This window comes from Rhinopithecus roxellana, chromosome 4, assembly GCF_007565055.1.
Source record: "Rhinopithecus roxellana isolate Shanxi Qingling chromosome 4, ASM756505v1, whole genome shotgun sequence".
Classification (NCBI taxonomy): domain Eukaryota; kingdom Metazoa; phylum Chordata; class Mammalia; order Primates; family Cercopithecidae; genus Rhinopithecus; species Rhinopithecus roxellana.
In genome coordinates, this window is record NC_044552.1 from 73,527,425 (window position 1) to 73,548,354 (window position 20,930).

The following is a 20,930-nucleotide window of genomic DNA, read 5'->3' on the forward strand; positions in this document are numbered from 1 at the left end:
TATATGTTTGATTTCTTACAGTGACTCTAGTCTCCGGATCTCATATGTACTTGGAGAGATTCTCTGTACTACTGCATATTAAAGGGAACAACACTGCAGCTGAGACCAGTTAGAAACAGTCTATTGAACAAACATGATGAAAGTTTGAATAATAATGATCATTTTAATCATAGCAGTTGAATTAAACCAGACACTTCCTAAGCCCATTACATACTTTTGGTGATACAATAGCAACCCTACCAAAGTGGCACTAGTGTTAACGTCTCCATTTTACAGGTAAGGTGAAGGGGTGGCCTGCCCCTCCACACCTGTGGGTGTGTCTCGTTAGGTGGAACGAGAGACTTTAGAAAAGAAATAAGACACGGAGACAAAGTATAGAGAAAGAAAAGCGGGACCCAGGGGACCAGTACTCAGCATACAGAAGACCCACGCCGCCCCGGTCTCTGAGTTCCCTTAGTATTTATTGATAATTATCTTTACCATCTAAAAGTTAAGGGAGTAAATCAGCAGTAAGACATATAGATAAAGATCTTTGTGACCTGAATAAGTTCAAGGAAAATGCTGTGCCTTGAGATGCATATGCAAACATCTCCATAAACCTTTTAGCAGTATTGCTCCATCAAGTCCCACCTTATTCCTAAAGGTGGTTTTCTCTTTGCTCAGTAAACAAAGCGCATAATGGGTTTTACACGGAGATGTTCCATTGCCCAGGGACGGGCAGGAGACAAATGTTTTTCTCTTACTTGAAATTTAAGAGAATGGTGATGACCTTTAACCACAAGCAGCCTTTAGGCACTTGTTTAACAAAGCACATCCTGCACAGCCCAAAATCCTTTAAACCTTAAGTCACCACAGCACATATCTCTTGCAAGGACAAAGTTGGGGGTAGGGTCACAGATTAACAGCATCTCTAATACAGAACCAAATGGAGTCTCTTAAATCTACTTCTTTCTATATAGACACAGTAACAGGCTGACCTCTCTTTTCCCCACAGTAAGGTAAAGAAATTGTGAGGGTAAGTCATTTGCCCAAGATCTCTCAGAACCCAGGTTTCTCTGACCGCAGTGCTCTCTTCATTCTCTTAGACTAAGGCATTGGGAGCGGAAAGGAAAAGGAGGCAGATGTGAAAAACATTTAGGAGGTAAGTAATAGTTATTATATTAGCACTAGATAATGATGATGGTGATGATGATGACAATGATGATGACGGTAAGGGGGATTTCCTGCCTTTATACATTCAAGAACTTAACACCAGATTCAGTGTCAGAGAAGAGATAAAATTGATTAAGGTATTGGCGTTGAGCTAACAGTTTAATATGATATAAAACTTCCCAAAGGGAAGGGTCACAACGCCTCTCCTGTCCATTGCCCCCAATCCACCGCAAAAGTCGCTCCTGTCTGGGCTCCCCAGCAGTGCCACACGCAGGACCTCGGGCGCCAACACCGCCCCGCCCCTTAGTGCGCCCGGCCAAGCCACTGTCCCTCTTCGGAAGCCGCGCCCCGCCTCTCCCCTCCCCGCCCTGCCCCTGGCCCCAAGCCCGGGGCCTGCCGTCTCACCACCCCACCTCCCACCCCCCGCACCCCAGACTCCAGGCCTGCACTCTCGCGCCGCCTTGCCCCTCCCCGCCCCTTCCACGCCCCAACACTAGAACTGCCATCGCGCCGCGCCCCGCCGGGCCGCTCTCCTGGCCCCCACCTCCAGAGGCGCCTGTGCGGGCCACGTGGTCCGGCGTCCGCGCGCAAGCGGCTCTTGGCGCCGCGCTTCCGGGTTGGCTGTGCTGTGGCTGCTGCCGCAGCGCCGGGGCAGAAACCTGTGCGGCCCAGAAGCCCCAGAGGCGGGCGGGGCGGAGTGGAGGGCTGGCGGGGCCCTGCGCGGGTCTCCCGCCAGGCCGCCGGGTGAGCTGGCAGCGACCCGGACCCCACTGGGTGCCCCTGAGAGGTAGGTCTACCGGGCCGACTCCTCCCCCGCCGTCTGCTTTCCAGTCGGGCCCCGCGGGGCCTGGGCGGGAGGTGGGGGTCTTTCCGCGCCTCCTCCCCTGCTCGGACCTCCGGGGGCTCCGCGCGGCGCACAGTCTGGCGGCCCCACGCAGCTTACGTTATTAGTATTTTATTGCAGCTACCTCAAATTCGCTTTGCACATGCACATTTCTTCACTCTTCACATTGGTTCCCACACATGAAATGGCTAATAATCTGGGAGATGGAGGCAGCTTCGATCTCCTTGAGATAGTTGTGCAACCATAGAAAGTTCGTGCTGTAGAGGATTTTGGAGATGGTTGTTCCCATTCCTTCATTTTAGAGAAGATAGACCCTGAACCGTTCCATGAATACTGGAGAGTCACTCAGCTAGGTAATGTGCGGCAGGAGGCTGAGGGAGAGAATTGCTTGAACCCGGGAGGCGGAGGTTGCAGTGAGCCGAGATTGCGCCACTGCACTCCAACCTGGGCGACAGAGTGAGACTTCGTCTCAAAAAAAAAAAAGAAAAGAACCCTGAGCTAAGTTTTTTTTTGTTTTTGTTTTTTGAGGTGGTGGTCTCGTTCTGTCCCCCAGGCTGGAGTGCAGTGGCACGATCACGGCTCACTGCAGCCTCGAACTCACAGGCTCAGGTGATGCTACTGCCTCAGCCTCCCGAGTAGCTGGGACCACAGGCGGACATCACCACGCCAGGCTAATTTTTGTATTTTTTGTGTAGGTGGATTCTTGCCATGTTGCCCAGGCTGGTCTCAAGTGATCCACCCGCTTCGGCCTCCCAAAGTGCTGGGATTACAGGCCTGAGTCACTGTGCCCGAGCCCAGAGCTAAGTTTTTAGACAGACAATTAAAAATGGTAATGGTAAAATTCAGTTAATGATGTGAATAGGAAGTTCATGGGGGCTGGCATTAACCTTTTAGACAGTGCTTCCTCCTTTTTAAACCTTGTTTTCTTATTTCAGATTTAACCCTTCGTGGCTTCTGAAGAAAATGGCAGAAACATCGCCAGAGCCTTCTGGGCAGCTTGTTGTACACTCAGACGCTCACAGTGACACTGTCCTGGCCAGTTTTGAGGATCAGAGGAAGAAAGGCTTTCTCTGTGACATTACTTTAATCGTTGAGAATGTACATTTCCGGGCCCACAAAGCCTTACTTGCTGCCAGTAGTGAATATTTTTCAATGATGTTTGCAGAAGAGGGGGAAATCGGCCAGTCCATTTATATGCTGGACGGCATGGTTGCAGACACCTTTGGTATCCTGCTGGAATTTATCTACACAGGTTATCTCCATGCCAGTGAGAAAAGTACAGAACAAATCCTGGCTACTGCTCAGTTCTTAAAAGTCTATGACCTGGTAAAGGCTTACACAGACTTCCAAAATAATCATAGCTCCCCAAAGCCAACAACTTTGAACACTGCTGGTGCCCCAGTGGTTGTTATCTCTAATAAGAAAAACGATCCTCCAAAGCGGAAACGGGGAAGACCAAGAAAAGTCATTACATTGCAGGAGGAGAAGTCAGAACTGGCTGCAGAGGAAGAAATACAGTTAAGAGTGAACAATTCAGTTCAGAATAGACAAAACTTCGTGGTTAAAGGAGACAGTAGTGTACTGAATAAGCAGATGGCAGCGAAAGAAAAGGAAGAATCGGAGCCTACCTGTGAGCCAAGTAGAGAGGAGGAAATGCCAGTTGAAAAAGATGAGAACTATGATCCCAAGACCCAGGATGGCCCGGCAAGCCAGAGTCGTTACAGCAAGCGGAGGATTTGGAGACCCGTCAAACTTAAAGATTACAAACTTGTTGGGGATCAAGAGGACCATGGTTCAGCCAAGAGGATCTGTGGAAGGAGAAAGCGCCCTGGAGGCCCTGAGGCCCGTTGTAAAGACTGTGGCAAGGTCTTTAAGTACAATCACTTTTTAGCAATCCACCAGAGGAGCCACACAGGTAATGATGCTTTCAAAGCTGATTGCAGTGTGTTTCAGAATTGGGAGTAGGGATGATAATAACAGCTTTCGTTTACTGTGCAACTTCTGTATGATGGGCATTGTAATAAAGCCTTTATACGTGTTATTGCACTTAATTTTCTCCACAATCCTGCAAGGTAGGTAATATCTTCATTGTACATTGTATGATTAAAATCATATTTACTCATATGTAAGAGAGGGTTACTAAAGTGCATAGTTTACAGAGGAAGCAACCAAGTTCTAGGGAGCCTAAATAACTTGCCAGAGTCACCCATGAGTGACAGAGCTGGGATTGAACCCAGGTAGCCTGGTTCAAGAACCCCTCTCATTTGTAGTTGTTGAATGAAGCCTTTAATGTCCACTTATCAAAATGTAGCCCAGTGTACTCTGCTTTCTGATTCTTGAACATTCTTCATCTTGACCATAACCATGCTTTTGTCCAAGTCTGTGTTGACCACTTTCTAACTCAGCTATCTAGGTTTAAACACCTCGTTTTTGGTCCCTCCAGCCCAGCACTGACCAATGGGGACCCTCCTATGATGATGGAAATGTTCCTACATCTGCGCTGTCCAATATGGTGGCCAGTAACCACATGTGGTTTTTGAGCACTTGAACTGTGGCTAGCGTGACTGAGAAACTGAATTTTTAATTTTATTTTAATTCATTCAAATTTGAATAACCACATGTGGCTAGTGGCTACCATATTGGACACTACAGTCCTAGCGAGAAATCCCTTCCTTCTTTGAGCCCTTTCAGGTGCTTAAAACCCACTCTGCTTTGGGTCAGATTGTTGTTGCCACTTGACATCCCTCAACTTAATTGTAAGCTGAAGTATAGGGACTGGTGCTTAAGTCTTCTCCTGTGATCCAGCAGCATCTGGTGCTGTGGTTCTCAGCCTGCAAATTAGAATCACTTAGGGAGCTTCTAAAACAACCAGTGCCTAGGCCTCAACCCCAGAGCTTCTGATTTGTCTGGAACCTTGGTGCTTTTAAAAGCTGCCTAAAGACTTTAGCTACAGATAGGTTGAAGACCTTGAATTCTGGTACTTTGAAAAAAGTAGATACTTGAGAAATACTTGTTGAACTGTAATGGGTTATATTTTGGCTTTTTTTGGGGGGTGGATTCTCACTCTGTCGCCCAGGCTAGGGTGCAGTGGCGCGATCTAGCTCACCGTGACCTCCGCCTCCCGAGTTCAAGCGATTCTCCTGCCTCAGCCTCCTGAGTATCTGAGATTACAGGCACACACCACCACACCCAGCTAATTTTTTTGTATTTTTAGTAGAGACGGGGTTTCACCATGTTAGTCAGGCTGGTCTCGAACTCCTGACCTCGTGATCTGCCTGCCTTGGCCTCCCAAAGTACTGGGATTACAGGCATGCGCCACTGTGCCCAGCTGGCTGTTTTTATCAAAGATTTATATGGACATAGTTTGGAGTTAAATCATTATACAAGACTTAAGAAAAAGCTTGTAGGATCAATATTCCCGTATGTCCCCAGTACAGACAGTCCCCGACTCATAGTGGTTCAATTTTTCAACTTTACAATGGTGTGAAAGCAGTACACATTCAACAGAAACTGTACTTTGAATTCTGAGTTTTGATCTTTTCCTGGGCTAGTAATATTCAGTATGATCCTCTCATGCCCTGCTGGGCCACACAGTCACCTGGGTAAGTGACCAGTACTCTGCATTTGGGGCATTCATACAGTACTCCGTATTAAGTGCATCTTTCCTTATGATATTTTCAGTATGATGGGTTTGTTGAGATGTAGTCCCGTCATAATTCAGGCAGCACCTGTATTCTGAATTCTGCAGCCCATCACTTTAGTATGGATCTGTTTTCTTCCATCTGGGTAGATACCAGGTGGATTCATAAGGTTTGGAAACTGTCTTTCAGTCCCAGAAAATCTTGAGTTATTTCATAGATGATTTCCCCGCTGTGTTTTCTCTGTTCTAACTTTATTTTCTCCTATATTTCCCACCGTTTTTGGCCCTTCCTTCTGGGGGATTTCCACTTTGTTTTTCAGCCCTTTGAGGTTTTCTGTTTCGACTCTTATTTTTTTCCCCCCTTTAGGAGCTTTTTGTTTTCTAAATGTTTTAATGTGAATGATTTTTTTTTTTTTTTTTTTTTTGAGATGGAGTCTCGCTCTGTTGCCCAGGCTGGAGTGCAGTGGCCAGATCTCAGCTCACTGCAAGCTCCACCTCCCGGGTTCCCGCCATTCTCCTGCCTCAGCCTCCCGAGTAGCTGGGACTACAGGCGCCGCCACCTCGCCCGGCTAGTTTTTTGTATTGTTAGTAGAGACGGGGTTTCACCGTGTTAGCCAGAATGTTCTCGATCTCCTGACCTCGTGATCCACCCATCTCAGCCTCCCAAAGTGCTGGGATCACAGGCCTGAGCCACCGCGCCCGGCCGTGAATGATCTTTTTATTTCACAATGTAATATCTTACTTCTGTGAGCGTGTTAATGATAACATTTTCCTCACTGGAGGCAAGTTGCTTTTTTTTTTTTCCTTCTTGCTTGTTTCTCTGTCACTACTACAAAAGGCTTTCCTTGAGTGCCTGGTGGTTGTTTAAAAATCATATTTAATCATATGTAAGAATGGGTTGCTAAAAGCTACTGGCAATGCTGCGTGTGTGGAGAGAGCCTGTATTTTATTTCTTACTCTGTTGCCCAGGCTGGAGTGCAGTGGTGTGATCTCCGATCAGCACAGCAACCTCTGCCCCCCCGAGTTTGAGTGGTTCTCCTGCCTCAGCCTCCCAAGTAGCTGGGATTACAGGCACGCACCACCGTGCGTGTAATTTTTTTGTATGAGAGAGCCTGTAAAACTGTGACCTTGCTCCCAGATCACACTGAGGGTCAGGCTGCTATTTCTCGTGGCCAGTAACGAGATGCAGATGAACTGGGGAGGAAGAGAGGTTTTATTTCTGTAACCTGTTACAGGGAGAAGGCCTGGAAGTTATCGCCAGACCAACTCAAAATTGCAAAGTTTTTCAGAGCTTATATACCTCCTAAGCTGTATGTCTACATGTAAGTGTGCATTCCTCTAAAGACACAGGTGATTAACTTCTTTTAATCTATAACTAAGGTCTGCGTCCCAAAGACTTTCTTCTGGAGCCTCAGTAAGTTTACTTAATCTAAATGGGTCTAGGTGCTGGAGTGATTACCCTTATCTTCCGCTAAATCAAGGAGTTTTGAGGAGTTCCTTCAGATCCCCAATAAAACTTGTTTAATCCTAAATGGGTCCTGTTAAGAATTCCTTTGTTATTTTGTCATGCTTTTAGGCCCAGGAGAAGCCTAGGGAAAACTCTTGGTGGGCTTTTGTTACATTCCAGCCTTTGTTTAAAGGCACTGGCTTTTAACATTTAACTTATCCACTCAGTCAGTACTGAAACAGTTGTTATGCAGGCCTGTCATAACCTCACTGGAGGTGGTGTGGCTCTGCCCCATGTCCTTGCTGGTGCCAGGCTTCCACATCTTTGCTCTCTCACGTTGGACCTATCACGTTCCAGTGGAAGACGCTTCTACTACTCTCCCACTTGGAGGCACTAGGCCTGGCTGCCCGCCTGTGGCTAGAGCAGGAGAGGGAAGAAGGAGTGGGGGAGTCTCATCATCCCAGATGGAAATGTTGACTTACTCTCCCTGTGGTGATCACAACTCAACTGTGCCTAGAAACTCCTAATCCAGAGACCCCTTTTTCTTAACGCTTCTCAGAGAACACTCCATCCTCTTTTGGGGAGAGGGACAGTCTCCAGGCTGTGTAGAATGGAAGAGTTGATCAGGGGTCTAAGTACCTTTGAAACAGACTTTCATTTACCCTCCCTCACGCCTGTTTCCAGAGATAGCAGGTGCCACCAATTCCTGAGCCTTTTGGAGATTGTGTCTTAAAAATTAGGTTGTATTGGGCTGGGTGTGGTGGCTCATGCCTATAATCCCAGCAATTAGGGAGGCTGAGGCAGGAAGATTGCTTGAGCCCAGGAGTTGGAGACCTGCCTGGGCAACATAGTGAGATCTCATCTCTAAAAAAAAATTAAAGTTACACTTAAAAAATTAGCTGAGTGTGGTGGTGGCACATGCCTGTATCCCAGCTACTCAGGAGGCTGAGGTGGGAGGATCATTTGTTGCCAGGAGGCTGAGGCTATAGTGAGCCATGGTAATGCCACTGCACTCCAGCCTGGATAATAGAGTGAGACCCTGTTACCAAAAAATACATATATATATATATATAGTTTATATTAGTGCTACCCACGGCTAGCTTCAGATTCATCTGTTCCAGCTTCCAAAATTTTATTGTTGATGTCTCTTGTGTTCGTTGTTGGCCTTTTGGATGTGTGCCTTTTAAGAAAAATCCTTTATTGTTATTTTAATTTAGGAGAGACAAAAATGTGTGGATTCTTACTTACACCATGCTTCTGGGGCTCTTCTTCCAGGGGAGCGACCTTTCAAATGTAATGAGTGTGGAAAAGGCTTTGCTCAGAAGCACTCGCTACAGGTCCACACCAGGATGCACACAGGCGAGCGACCGTACACCTGCACTGTGTGCAGCAAGGCTCTGACCACCAAGCACTCACTGCTGGAGCACATGAGCCTGCACTCAGGTAGTGGAACTTGCCCAGAGGGCCAGCTGTCACCAGATTCCCCTTCCCCAGGGTGGGCATTACCAACACCTAAACGGTGTTTTCTCAGCCCAGTATCATTTCCAACGTGGGGTTATTGAAAGACAGGAGTTTGCATCTGTCTGAGTGCAGTTTAGAGTTCTGCACTGATCCTTAAACTAGAGCTTATAAACTGGCTGCTGGAGTTTGGTGTGCAAGCATGTTTTATTAAACTATCAAAGTTTAGAATTATTTTACTTTGAACGCCTTTGGGGGGAAACTTAAATTATCCAGTTCTACCCCAGTCTCCACTACTCCCTATTGCCTTACATACCTTTGCACATTTATGTTTCTGTGGTAGATTGAAGGCTTCTGGGTTTGTAAACAGGTCACTTGTATCATTTGTAGAAAATGGGGACCTGGACCCACTGTAGTATTTACCTTATTAGTGAGCATTCCAGTTCTTTATAGTTTTTTGCAAGTTTTAGTGTTTTGGTTTTTTTGGCAGGACAGAAGTCTTTTACCTGTGATCAATGTGGAAAATATTTCAGCCAGAACAGACAACTAAAGAGCCATTACCGAGTTCATACAGGTACGGTAAAGTGAGAACATTTAGATTGGGGGGAAAGAAATGCAAATAAAAATTGTTTCTGAAACGTTAGGTTCGTATTGTAGGTGACAAATGGGTATTTAGGGAAAAGTGCCTTGAGAGTCTAAATTACATGTTTTTATGTTTTATGTCTGCCACCATGTGAATTATATTTTATTTGTATACCACAGTTTTGATGCCACACACAGAAACCCTGCAGAATTGGCATCTTTCAGAAGTGCCGCTTGCCCAAGGGAGCTTCAGTGAATGGTTGTTAGTGGTGCCTAGGCAGAGACATCATCACCCCGCGGCTGTCAGCCCAGGCTTTCTCTCCCCTGGTTCTACCTGTTGTCCTTTTTCTTTCCTGCCAACTGATAAGAAATGAATGTGGGTTACAAGTGTCATTTGAGGTCATTTGTGGCCTCAGTCACACCAATACTTTGAGGAGAAAAGGAGAGACTACATTTAGAATTGGAAGGATCCTAGCTCTCTCGGAGGAGGCAGTGAGTTGAGGTGCTGAGGAAAATATTAACTGTTACCAAATTAATAAAAAAATTTTCGTTGTTAAAGTACTATATTTAAAGTGATTATTTTTCAGGGAAGTGCTTTAACACAAATCACTGAAGAAAATGCAGGGAGAGCATATATGCACTGACACTTTTTTTATTGTTGCGACAAGGACGCTCATTACCGGAATGCAAAGACTGCCATCGCAAATTCATGGATGTGTCTCAGCTGAAGAAACATCTGCGAACACACACAGGTAAAACTCCATCTCGTCTGTTCCCCCGGTACACGGGATGTTTTCGGGAGAGTGAAGAATGAAGTTCTTTCTGTGAGTGCCCTGCCCAGCCTGTGTTTGGGAACGTTTATTATAAATTGGATGGGAGTTGTGGAAGAAGATAAGTTAAAAGTTGAAGGCAGAATGTTGTCAGCACTGTCTTTGGGGAAATCACATCTCTTGTAGATGAGCAAAACGGAGATCACTTACTGAGCGCTGTTCCTATGTCACAATTCATTTAATACCACAGAATAGTGAGTCTGAGTCTGGTTCTGTGCTTCACTCTTAATTTACTTCAGCATAGAAGATGATATCAAGACTTTTTTTTTTTTTTTTTTTTTAAGATAAGGGCTCACACTGTCATCCAGGCTAGAGTGCAGTGGCACGGTCACAGCTTACCACAGCCTCGACCTCCTGGTCTGAGGTGATCCTCCCACCTCAGCCTTCTGAGTAGCTGGGACCACAGGTGCACACCACCACACCTACCTAATTTTTTAGTTTTTACTTTTTGTAGAGATAGGTCTCACTATGTTGCCCAGGCTGGTCTTGAGCTCCTGAGCTCAAGCAGTCCCCCTGTCTGAGCCTCCCAAAATGCTGAGATGACAAGCATGAGCCACCATGCCCAGCAAGATAATTTTTTTTTTTTTTTTTTGAGACAGTCTTGCTCTCTTGCCAGGCTGGAGTGCAGTGGCGCCATCTTGGCTCACTGCAACCTCTGCCTCCCAGGTTCAAGTGATTCTCCTGCCTCAGCCTCCCTAGTACTTGGGACTATAGGTGTGCGCCACCATACCCAGCTGATTTTTTTTTGTATTTTTAGTAGAGATGGGGTTTCACCATGTTGGCCAGGATGGTCTCAATCTCTTGACCTTGTGATCCGCCCACCTTGGTCTCCCAAAGTGCTGGGATTACAGGCGTGAGCCACCACGCCCGGCCCAAGATAATTTTTTTTAGAAAAGATAGCCAAATGTAACAGACACAAATGTAGCATATACACTGAGAATTTTTCCACTTTCTCCCCTAAAACCAACACTTAAGCTTAAGCAGCACAGCCTCCAGAAAAATCAGTTTCAGAGATGACGAGGAGGCAGCATTGATTAGGGCAGGTCAGTTTTTTTATGTAAGATCAGAAAATTGGATATTTTATACCTTTTGGCAAAGAACATGTGTTAAAAATAAGTCTATCAGATTTTCTAAGAAAAACTTGCCATTACAGGTTATTTAATAATTCTGTTGTCTACTGGAATTATCTAAATAGCAAATTGATTTATGGTGCTTTGGATTTTTTTTTTTTTTTTTTTTTTTGGAGTCACTGTCTCACTCTGTTGCCCAGGCTGTAGTGCAGTGGTGCAATCTCGGCTCACTGTAACCTCTGCCTGCTGGGTTCAAGCAATTCTCCTGCCTCAGCCTCCCGAGTAGCTGGGACTACAGGTGTGCACCACCACATCCAGCTGATTTTTGGGTTTTTTTAGTAGACACAGGGCTTTGGCATGTTGGCCAGGCTGGTCTCGCCCGAACTCCTGGCCTCCAGTGATCCACCCTCCCAGCCTCCCAAAGCGCCAGGATTACAGACGTGAGCCACTGTACCTGGCCTGGACATTGTTATTTAAATACAAGTTTTTCTTCTTAAATTCAGTAAACGCCTCATAGGATGTGGATTTTAACACATTTACTGAGTACTTACTGGGAACCAGACACTGTTTTAGGCTTTGAGAATATAGCAGTGAATGAGATGGACAGGCCCCTGTCTTAAGGGGCCGACATTCAGTAGGGAAGACAGAGTACAAACAAGTGTATAACACATTAGGTGTTGTGAGTGCGTTGAGTAATAAAATGCAAGGTAAGGGGGCAAAGTGTGGGAAGGAGAGCTGCCCTTTTATGTGCAGACTGGTTTGGGAAGGTCTCACAGATGAGGTGGCGTCTTGGATGGAGATGAGAATGCAGTGGGGCAGTGAGCCAGCCAGCCATTGAGGATGCCCAGGAGAGAGCATTCTAGGCAGGGGAAGCCCTAGGCACAGGGCCCTCGGGCAGGAATGTTTTTGACATGCTGGAGACATGCCGGGAGGAGCACCGAGGCGAGGAGCACCGAGGCGACCCGAGAGCTGGGAGTAGGAAGTCCTAGTGTAGGTGGATGTTCTCAGTTTAGCTGCATGCTTTTTAACCACCTGGGGAGGTTTTAAAAAAGCCTTGTCCCAACCTCCAAGATTCTGATTGACTTCACTTGGGTGGAGCCTGGGAATTGGTGTTTTTTAAAGTACCCCTCAACAATTGTAGAGTACACTCGGGCTGAAGTACTTTGAAGACCACAATAAAGACTGGATTTTATTCTGAGGGAGGTGGCTTTACTGAGATGAGTGACGTGGCATGCCTTAGGGTTGTAATAGGGTCACTCTAGCCGCCCTGTGGGGGGTGGGGGCGAGGCCAGGGTGGAGGCAGAGAGGCCCATTAGGAGGCTGTGCAGTAGTTGGGCCTGGAACAGCACGGTAGCAGCAGAGGTGGTGTCAAGTGGTCCAGTTCTGGATGTGTTCCAAGGAAGAATCCATGTGATTCGCTCCTGATTGGATGTGGGAGTTGAAGGAGGAGGCAAAAGCCACTGGAAGGAGGAAAAACTGGGGAAGACTAAGAAGAAGAGATCAGGAGTTACATTGTGGACTGGTTGGTGTCTATTTGACATCCATGTGCAGGTGTGGGGTAGATCATTAGATTTCTAGGTCTGGAGAGTTCAGGGAAGAGATGCAGCCAGAGCTCTGGATTTCCACACGTACACATGTGCCTGCAAATAGTATATGGTGCTGTGCTGAGCTCCCTAGGGAGACAGCGATGGTGGAGGAAAGTGGAGCTGGCTTGGTCATGCTGAGCAGTGCCAGAGGAGACACCTCCCCTTGGTTTTGTTGTCTGAGTATAAGGGGGAGTGAGGTTTCTGGTCTTTGTGAGTAGCAGTAGGACTTGAAGTGGGGATGAAAAGGAACAGAAGACCTCCCCCCTATAATTCCAGCAAACTTTTCTCAACCTGTCAACTTTGAGAAGCAGAACAGAAAGTGGAAGATGTGTGATGAGTTAAAAAGGAGATAGATGGGCCTCTGTAAAGTGGTTTGCATGACTTAGAAATATGAAAATAAATTGAACCTCTCAAAAAATTGGGGCTCTTCAAGAGCAGCTATGACCCATCTGTCCCTACATCAGTGTGGGGAATCTGCTTCAATGTTGGTGAAGGGCATTGGTGTGCCATTTCCCTGCTCCCTGGGCATTGAGCGCAGCCAGGGTGAGAAGTGCCAGTCCTGCCCTCAGGGCCATGCTCAGTTGGAAACCAAGACTTCATCTCAGAGATGAACCGTCATTCATCTCTTAGATGTTTAGGCATACACTGTCTCTGGGTTAGATGTCCTGCACCAAGCACTGGAGAAGTCAAGGGCAAATTAGAGATGTTCTCTTTCCTGGGAGAGCATCTCCAGTGAGGGGAGATGGACACATTTTGACTGGAGGCAGAGTATCAGGCAGACAAGCAGTACTTGCCAGGTCACCACATCTCAGGCCCTCCTGCTCACATACTGTCCTCGTACCTGGTGCTGGTCAGGTTTACAGGGACCCTGTCAAGCCAAGTGAGTCACAAGACTGATAAACCAGAGAATAAACTCAACAAAGGGAATACACCTTTCTGTTGCCCACAGCACCTCCTTCCTCACATTAGTGTACCCGAAAGCCAAGTTAGTGATCAGAAGATTGTATGGTGAGCTGGGATCAAGTCAAGGGAATTAGCCCAGGCCACAGAGAAGCCTGGTGAGTGACCTCTGACCCCACAGCACAGTCCCACCCCACCAGTGTCCCTGTTCCTGGATGGTGTTCCATGAACACTGATTCTGCTCTGAGGGCTCCTACTCACAGGTAGATGGCCCTGCCTGGGAACAAATGATAAAGTTCAGTAAGTCACAGTTCTGTTCACAGCCTCATTGTGGCTTGAAGTTGAAGCTTCCCAAATCTCCTCAACTGTGTGTTGAGACCATCCATTAACATTGAGACCTGGGGGTCTTCCCATATTCCTGAGACCTGGGGGCCCCTCACCATAGCATACCCTTACAGAGTCTACTTGCCATCTATTATGAAACTGTATGGCGTGGTCAGAGCCACAGCAGAGATGTGACCACAGGACGGGAAATGGCGAAGACCACATAGGAATGCCAAGTACACAGGTGTCGAACCATGCTATCCACAGTTATGGACGTGTGTCCCTTTTTTGCCAAGATTGGCAAGTACTACCTAAATGTCCCCGGAGGGGATTAGGTAGGTAAATTTGGGGCAGTATACACAATGGTACACAGCACAGGCTTTTAAAATGGCAGTGTGGCTTTACTGATGTGACAAATGGCATGCACTGGATGACCTCACACAGTAAGACCGCAAATAAACAGATTTGTCTGTAAAGATACTCGCCATTGTTAACTGGTTGTCTCAAGGGATGCGAATAGTGGAGCAGTTTTAATATTCTTTGTATTTTCAATATTTGGTTCTTTTACAATGAACACAGTAATTTTTAAAGAAAAACAAAGCTGTGGTCCACAGTGGGAGGCAGGATGCTGAGGGGTCTAGACAGAAGAACTGGACTGCCAGGTGAACGTGACAGCTGAGGGAATGGGAGGTGTCACTGTGATTGTTGTGCCTGGCTGGGCAGGGGCTGGGTGATGTTGTCATTAACCAAGAGAGTTATTCTGGGTTTCAGCAGGTGGGGATGGGAAATCCAGCTGTGATGCCAATAAGCAGTGAGTCATCAATACTATCTGGAGTGGGGTCCAGGATTTAAGTCATTGGGGAAGGGTAGGGCTGGGATCGGTGAAGTAACTGCTGAGAAGAGGGTCTGGAAGTACACCCTGGAGCTGTTTCAGTACTTCTGTTGATGTCACCCTGTGTGGGACCTTTCATCACACTCCTGTCTCTGCCTTTTCCTTTAATCACTATTGTCTGATCCTCTTGTAACACACGTCTTTCCGGCCCCATGCCGCAGGCCCTGTCCTAGTACCTTATCCTTCTTCTCCGTCTGCCTCCTGCCACCTCCTGGTCCAGGCCTTGTGCATAGCCTGTTAGAGGTCCTCCTGCCTCCAGCCCACCCTCCTCAGCATTCACAGGTGTATTTTCTTAGTACTTTCAGCATGTCATTCTGCTAAAAACTTCCAGAGGCTCCACAGGTCCCCTGCCTGGAATTCATAGCTCCTGGTGCCTTGGCCTCGTGGCTCCTGAGAGTGATGCTTGTCGCTCCTGGTGCACACCGTGTGGTCATTTCTGACACCAGCTTCTGCTCATACTATTTAGACTAGTACCCTGGCCCAGGCTTCTTTCCAGTCTAGCCAGATCCTGCCCACCCCATCCAGCACCCTGTCTGCACTCAGTATTGTTGACGCCACTTGTTTTAATGTTCAGTGAAGCACAGCCCTATGTTAATTAGTTCGTGCATCTTCTCAAGTAGATTAGAAAAGTTTCTTTTCTGTTTCTTAGCTGTGTACTTTATTCATGATCTATCAGAGTTTGAGAACTAAATAAATTTAAGGAATGGGCGTCTCCATTGAAGGTGGTAGAACTGTACACAGGGAAACAGATCAGAAACCACTAAGCAGGAAGGCCCCTTGCAGATTCACCTTGGCTAGGGAAATTTGCCTTCCTACTGTCCTGCTCACTCCCTCAAAGAGCTTCCACCGCAGGATGTTGCTCCTGCAAAGAATTTCCATTAAACACTCTCAAAAAACATTTGCCATCAGACAGACTTTCTGAAATACAAACTCAGCTGGAGCTAAATGGCATAGTTAATGGTGTTATGGATGATTGTTGTTGTTCTTTCTCTTAAAAACCTGAAAACTGCAACAAGAATTTTACAGTCACAAGCACACAGCAGGTACTCAGTCTTTGAATCTGGAGAGGGAGAAAACCAACCAAGATCAGAGAAGGCCCGCTCTGATGTAGAAAGCTATAGACAGATTATGGCAGTGGCCCGGTTTTAATCTTTGGAGTGGTAAGAGTTCATGATGCAGAGATGCAGATTCATCCAAGTTGTTACCGCTGTCCTCTGCCTCGATGGAGCGTGGAGAAATGTCTTGCCTGAATTTTCCAGTAGATGTTGTGAAAGGGAAGATCACTGGCCATCTTCCATTTCAAATTGTACTTATCCTTTGCTGTTCTCCTGTTCTCCAGTTAAGTGTATTTTGCTGCTTGCTTTTTTTTTTTTTTTTTTTTTCTTTTTTTCCAATTTAGTTTTCTGCATTAGGATTACTTAATTTTGTTTCTGGGGAACATGAACGGTCTGTTATTGTATGTTCAGCCTGCAAACACACTGAATAAGCACTTGCTGGTGTTAGTGAAGCCTGGTGGGTTCTGGAGCAGTTATAGCATCTCAGGTGTGCCACTGCCATGAAATTCATTCAGCAGGGATTTCTGAAACGGCATGCCAGGCCAGATTCTTGGCATTGGGGTACTAGGAGCGGACGTACCCACAAGTTATCTTAAAAAGGGAGAAATGGATAATAAATAACTTCTCCATTATATGAGGCAGCAGTAGCATTATGGAAAAACTAAATTGGAGAATTGGACTAAGGAGTGTGTGGCAAGGTTTGTAGTGCTCTCTGTGGTGATGGAGCCTCACGGATAAAATAACATGTGAACAGAGACTTGAAGGAGATAAGGAGAGTGAGCCATGCTGGGAGACACCATGAGATGAGATCAGGGAAGTTTGGGGTGAGGAGTAGGGTTTTCAGGGTACAGATCTATGATCGCTTGTAGGCCAAGAACTTTGGATTTTATCTTGGGGTGGGAAATCATCAGAACATTTGCAGCCCAAGCATAGAACGACCTGACTGCATCAAGGCTCACTCTGGTGGCCACATTGATAGTTTATGGCAGGGAAGCAAGAGCAGAAACGGAGACCCCATAGGAGGCAAGAGATGGTGGTGGTGTGGACCAGAGAGGAGCAGTGGAGTCAGATTCTGGATATATTTGGAAGGTTGATATAAACATCAGTAATACATAACTCACCCTAGCACACAGGAGTCCTTTCAGGGTCAAGTGGGCTACCTAGCTAAGCCATAAGGCAGGAGAGCATAGGGGCTGTAGTATCTAAGGGGAGAAAACAGGAGTAAATAGGGTGTAACTCACTTCCTTGTTGCAGTTTTTAGGTTTTTAAGAGAACCATGCCTTAGGATTTCTGTGTATGTTCTTGGCACTCGGCACACAGTGCTTAGGTTAGTTACAGAGTAGATATTTAGTGAGTGCATCATTCATTTATGCTTATGGAAGGGATTGCCTTTGTTCTGTTTATATTGTGAAACCGAAGTGTTTTTTTGATTTTGTCTTATGCTGAATGTATATTGTTAATTTTTTTTTTTTTTTTTTAGGTGAGAAGCCATTTACTTGTGAAATCTGTGGCAAATCTTTCACAGCAAAGAGTTCTCTTCAGACCCACATCAGAATCCATCGGTAAAGTTTTGCAGATATTTTTCTCACATGCAGGCCTCATTCAGTTCTGATGTTCCGTGAGATGACATGTGTTACCTATGTAGTTTTCTCGCAGTTGTTACTCTGGCAGAATTTTGTGTGCGTTTTATTACTTTGGCTTTGTTCTGTTTTGTTCGTTTGTTTTGAGACAGGGTCTTGCTGTTGCCCAGGCTGGAGGGCAGTGGCGTGAGTGGAGTGCAGGTGGGAGTTCAGGCGATTCTCCCACCTTGGCCTCCCGAGTAGCTGGGACACCACACACAGCTAGTTTTTTGTATTTTTTGATAGAGACTGGATTTCACCATGTTGACCAGGCTGGTCTCAGACTCCTGACCTCAAGTGATCCGCCTGCCTGGGCCTCCCAAAGTATTGGGATTACAGGTGTGAGCCACTGCGCCTGGCCTATTTTGTTTTATCTTTTCAATAATGAAATTCCTCACCTAGGTAAAAAGGAATGCTGATTCTGGCCAGTAAAAGTATACATTACTGATTTCATTTATTAAATTTTGACTGGGGTTAGGGATTGGTCCAAAACTTAAATCTTTGATCAAAAATAAGTATTATATTTGATGTTTTCCGAATAAATGTTTTTGTTTACACAGTTATCCCGAGGTTGGACTTAGGAGTTCTTCTAACAGCATCACAAATAATTAGAGGAAGCTTAAATTGTTTTAAATTGACATCAATCATAGATACTTATTGGGCCATTAGAGTCTAAAAATTGGCTGTGAAAACTAAGACAAAACAAAAGAGAACTATATGTTTCATGTATAAATATTTACTCTCTTTTCTAATCTGAAATACATACCGTGGAATCGTAAAATTTTATCATATCTAGCCGTGCCCCATCTGCCACCCTTCCTCAGGCACCACCCCCACCCTATTTTCAGGTTAGAAACTGCCCATGGAAGTGAGACTTGCTTCAAGTCCTTGAGTTAGTAGCTGAACCCATGACTTGTGACTTGCAGTCTAGTTAATTTTCCACTACTCTTGATTGCTTCCCCCTAAATAATCAGGAAGTAGTAAGTAGGTATTTCCATTTTGAAAATAAAATGTTTATTTTCTCATAGAGGAGAAAAGCCGTACTCGTGTGGCATTTGTGGCAAATCCTTCTCTGACTCCAGTGCCAAAAGGAGACACTGCATTCTGCACACCGGCAAGAAGCCTTTCTCCTGCCCTGAGTGTAACTTACAGTTTGCTCGCGTAGACAACTTGAAGGCTCACTTGAAAATTCATAGCAAGGAGAAGCATGTGTCAGATGCCAGCAGCATTTCTGGCAGTAGTAACACAGAAGAGGTCAGGAATATTCTTCAGCTACAGCCATATCAACTCTCTACCTCGGGAGAGCAGGAAATTCAGCTTCTTGTAACTGATTCTGTACATAACATCAATTTCATGCCCGGTCCTAGCCAGGGAATCAGCATCGTGACTGCAGAGAGTTCCCAGAACATGACTGCAGACCAGGCTGCTAATCTTACCCTGCTCACGCAGCAACCAGAGCAACTGCAGAATTTAATTCTTTCGGCTCAACAGGAGCAAACAGAACACATTCAGAGCCTTAATATGATTGAAAGCCAGATGGGGCCCTCACAGACAGAGCCAGTGCACGTGATCACTCTGTCCAAGGAAACACTGGAACATCTTCACGCCCATCAAGGGCAAACAGAGGAGCTCCATTTAGCTACAAATACTTCAGATCCAGCTCAGCACCTGCAGTTGACACAGGAGTCTGATCCGCCACCACCCACTCACCACGTGCCCCAGCCAACGCCGCTTGGCCAGGATCAGAGCTGACCTGTAAACATGTTTGACTGCTTGATCGAGCTCTTCTCATAAGCCAGCTCTGACTGGATTTTGAACGCTTGAAGTCAGGCTCTCCATACCATCGACTTGCAGATCCTTCTGTGAGAGCTGTGATGACTAACTGATGTTTATAATGCTCTCCATCCAGGTAGCAAGGTGTGTGTATGTCTTGTCTAAGGTACTGATTTGGATTGAGCATTTCAATATTGTTGAATGGTTTTCATTTTCATCTGTAACGTGTCCTAAAGACTCGGGTAATTTTTCTTTGGGGGCATTGATTTCAGTTTTTCTGTAAGGTTTAAATAAGTTCACAGCCATAGGTTATGGTCTTGTCAACCTCCCCAGTTACGTTCTTTTATTTTCTAGGACAAAGGGAGTCATATTTTGGTTGAACTGAGTAGAATGGTTTGTTCTATTTTCTTATTTTTCTCAGGCAACGCAATTGTTACCACAAGACAAGTCAGGGCTAAATATGACAGATCACAATGTGTGGGGAGTTTGCCCTTTTAATAACTTCCAGTCCCCTAAGACAAAGTAACCCTCAACGTTTCATCTTTGTGCAGTACAGTGGGCTTATGGTGTTACACTTCAGGAAGATTCAAACTGATAAACTCAGTGTTTTAACTCAAAATTCATGTAACAAGCTAGCCAAAAGTATAGGATTTTTTTTTAAATTCTGAATGTATCTTTTCTGAGAAACATAAATTTACATATTTTTTAACAGCAAGCTATCAAAAGTTTAAGTTTAAAATACAAAAGTGGATCCAGACATTCACTCTAAATTCTGAATTTTTGTCAGAATGAGACTTGATTTTCATGAAAGTAAAGCTTTTCTTCACTATCCTGGAACATAAAATTTTATTCAGTGTAATTTAAATCTTATATGTACTCTACTGAATTCTAACTAATCTGAAAATGTTGATCTGTCTTGTGTCTGATAACTTTCTGGAGATGGAAGCTTATTATAATTTTTTATTGCAGATGCCACAAAGTGAGTATCTTTTCCTAATCTTTTCCTTTTTAGAGACAGGGTCTCACTCTTATCACCCAGGCCAGAGTGTAGTGGCACAATCATTGCTCACTGTAACCTCGAATTCCTGGGCTCAAGCAGCCCTCCCACCTCAGCCTCCTAGTAGCTAGGACTACAAGGATGTACCACCACACCCAGCTAATCTTCTAATCTTAAAAGTAACTTTGAGCCTCAGAGACTTTGTAGCCAGCATGTGTCTGTAATTGTGTGATTTTTAAATCATCATGATAAGATTAAATTATGTTTGGGTTAAGTTTTCAAGCTAAGCATATTGAATTCTTTTACCACTTTCTTGTAAGCTGGTAGGGAATTTTTGAGAAAAGAAGGTAGGCACTAGTATGTCTAAATTAGTAATGCTGATGGAGAGTAGGGGGTAATCTACTCTAAAATTAATACAGCCTTTCCATCAATTGTTTTGTTTTAGATATCCTTGATATCTACCTAAATTAAATAAGTTATTTGGAGATTAGAATAATAGAGAATTTTTCAGGTTTGAGAGAAGATAAAAATATCTTGGTTGCATATTTGCTAATCTATGTTATATGTAATTCACAAAATTTCCAAAATGATGTATATCTTATATGTATCAACCAAACGAATCTTAAATCAGGCCTGACTAGAGCAAAGATAACAATTTTTTGCAAACACTGTTTTTTTTTTTTTTGAGACGGAGTGTCGCTCTGTCGCCCAGGCTGGAGTGCAGTGGCGTGATCTCGGCTCACTGCAAGCTCCGCCTCCAG

The 20,930-nt window shown here is 45.2% G+C and overlaps 1 protein-coding gene across 1 annotated transcript; it reads left to right on the forward strand.

Moving 5' to 3' along the window:
• Positions 1–1,779: 1,779 nt before the first annotated feature.
• Positions 1,780–19,424, forward strand: ZBTB24 (zinc finger and BTB domain containing 24). The gene is made up of 7 exons (XM_030928360.1): positions 1,780–1,939; positions 2,932–3,911; positions 8,359–8,526; positions 9,032–9,115; positions 9,792–9,875; positions 17,261–17,342; positions 18,428–19,424. Exons 2-7 carry the CDS (start codon positions 2,960–2,962, stop codon positions 19,149–19,151), a joined length of 2,094 nt encoding a protein of 697 aa, XP_030784220.1. The 5' UTR covers positions 1,780–1,939; positions 2,932–2,959; the 3' UTR covers positions 19,152–19,424.
• The last annotated feature ends 1,506 nt before the right edge of the window (positions 19,425–20,930 follow it).

Coding starts and splice junctions, on each gene's coding strand:
- ZBTB24 (XM_030928360.1), top strand. CDS start 2,960: ATGGCAGAAACATCGCCAGAGCCTTCTGGGCAGCTTGTTGTACACTCA. Junction 3,912..8,358: donor CCACCAGAGGAGCCACACAG/GTAATGATGCTT, acceptor CTCTTCTTCCAG/GGGAGCGACCTTTCAAATGT. Junction 17,343..18,427: donor ACCCACATCAGAATCCATCG/GTAAAGTTTTGC, acceptor ATTTTCTCATAG/AGGAGAAAAGCCGTACTCGT.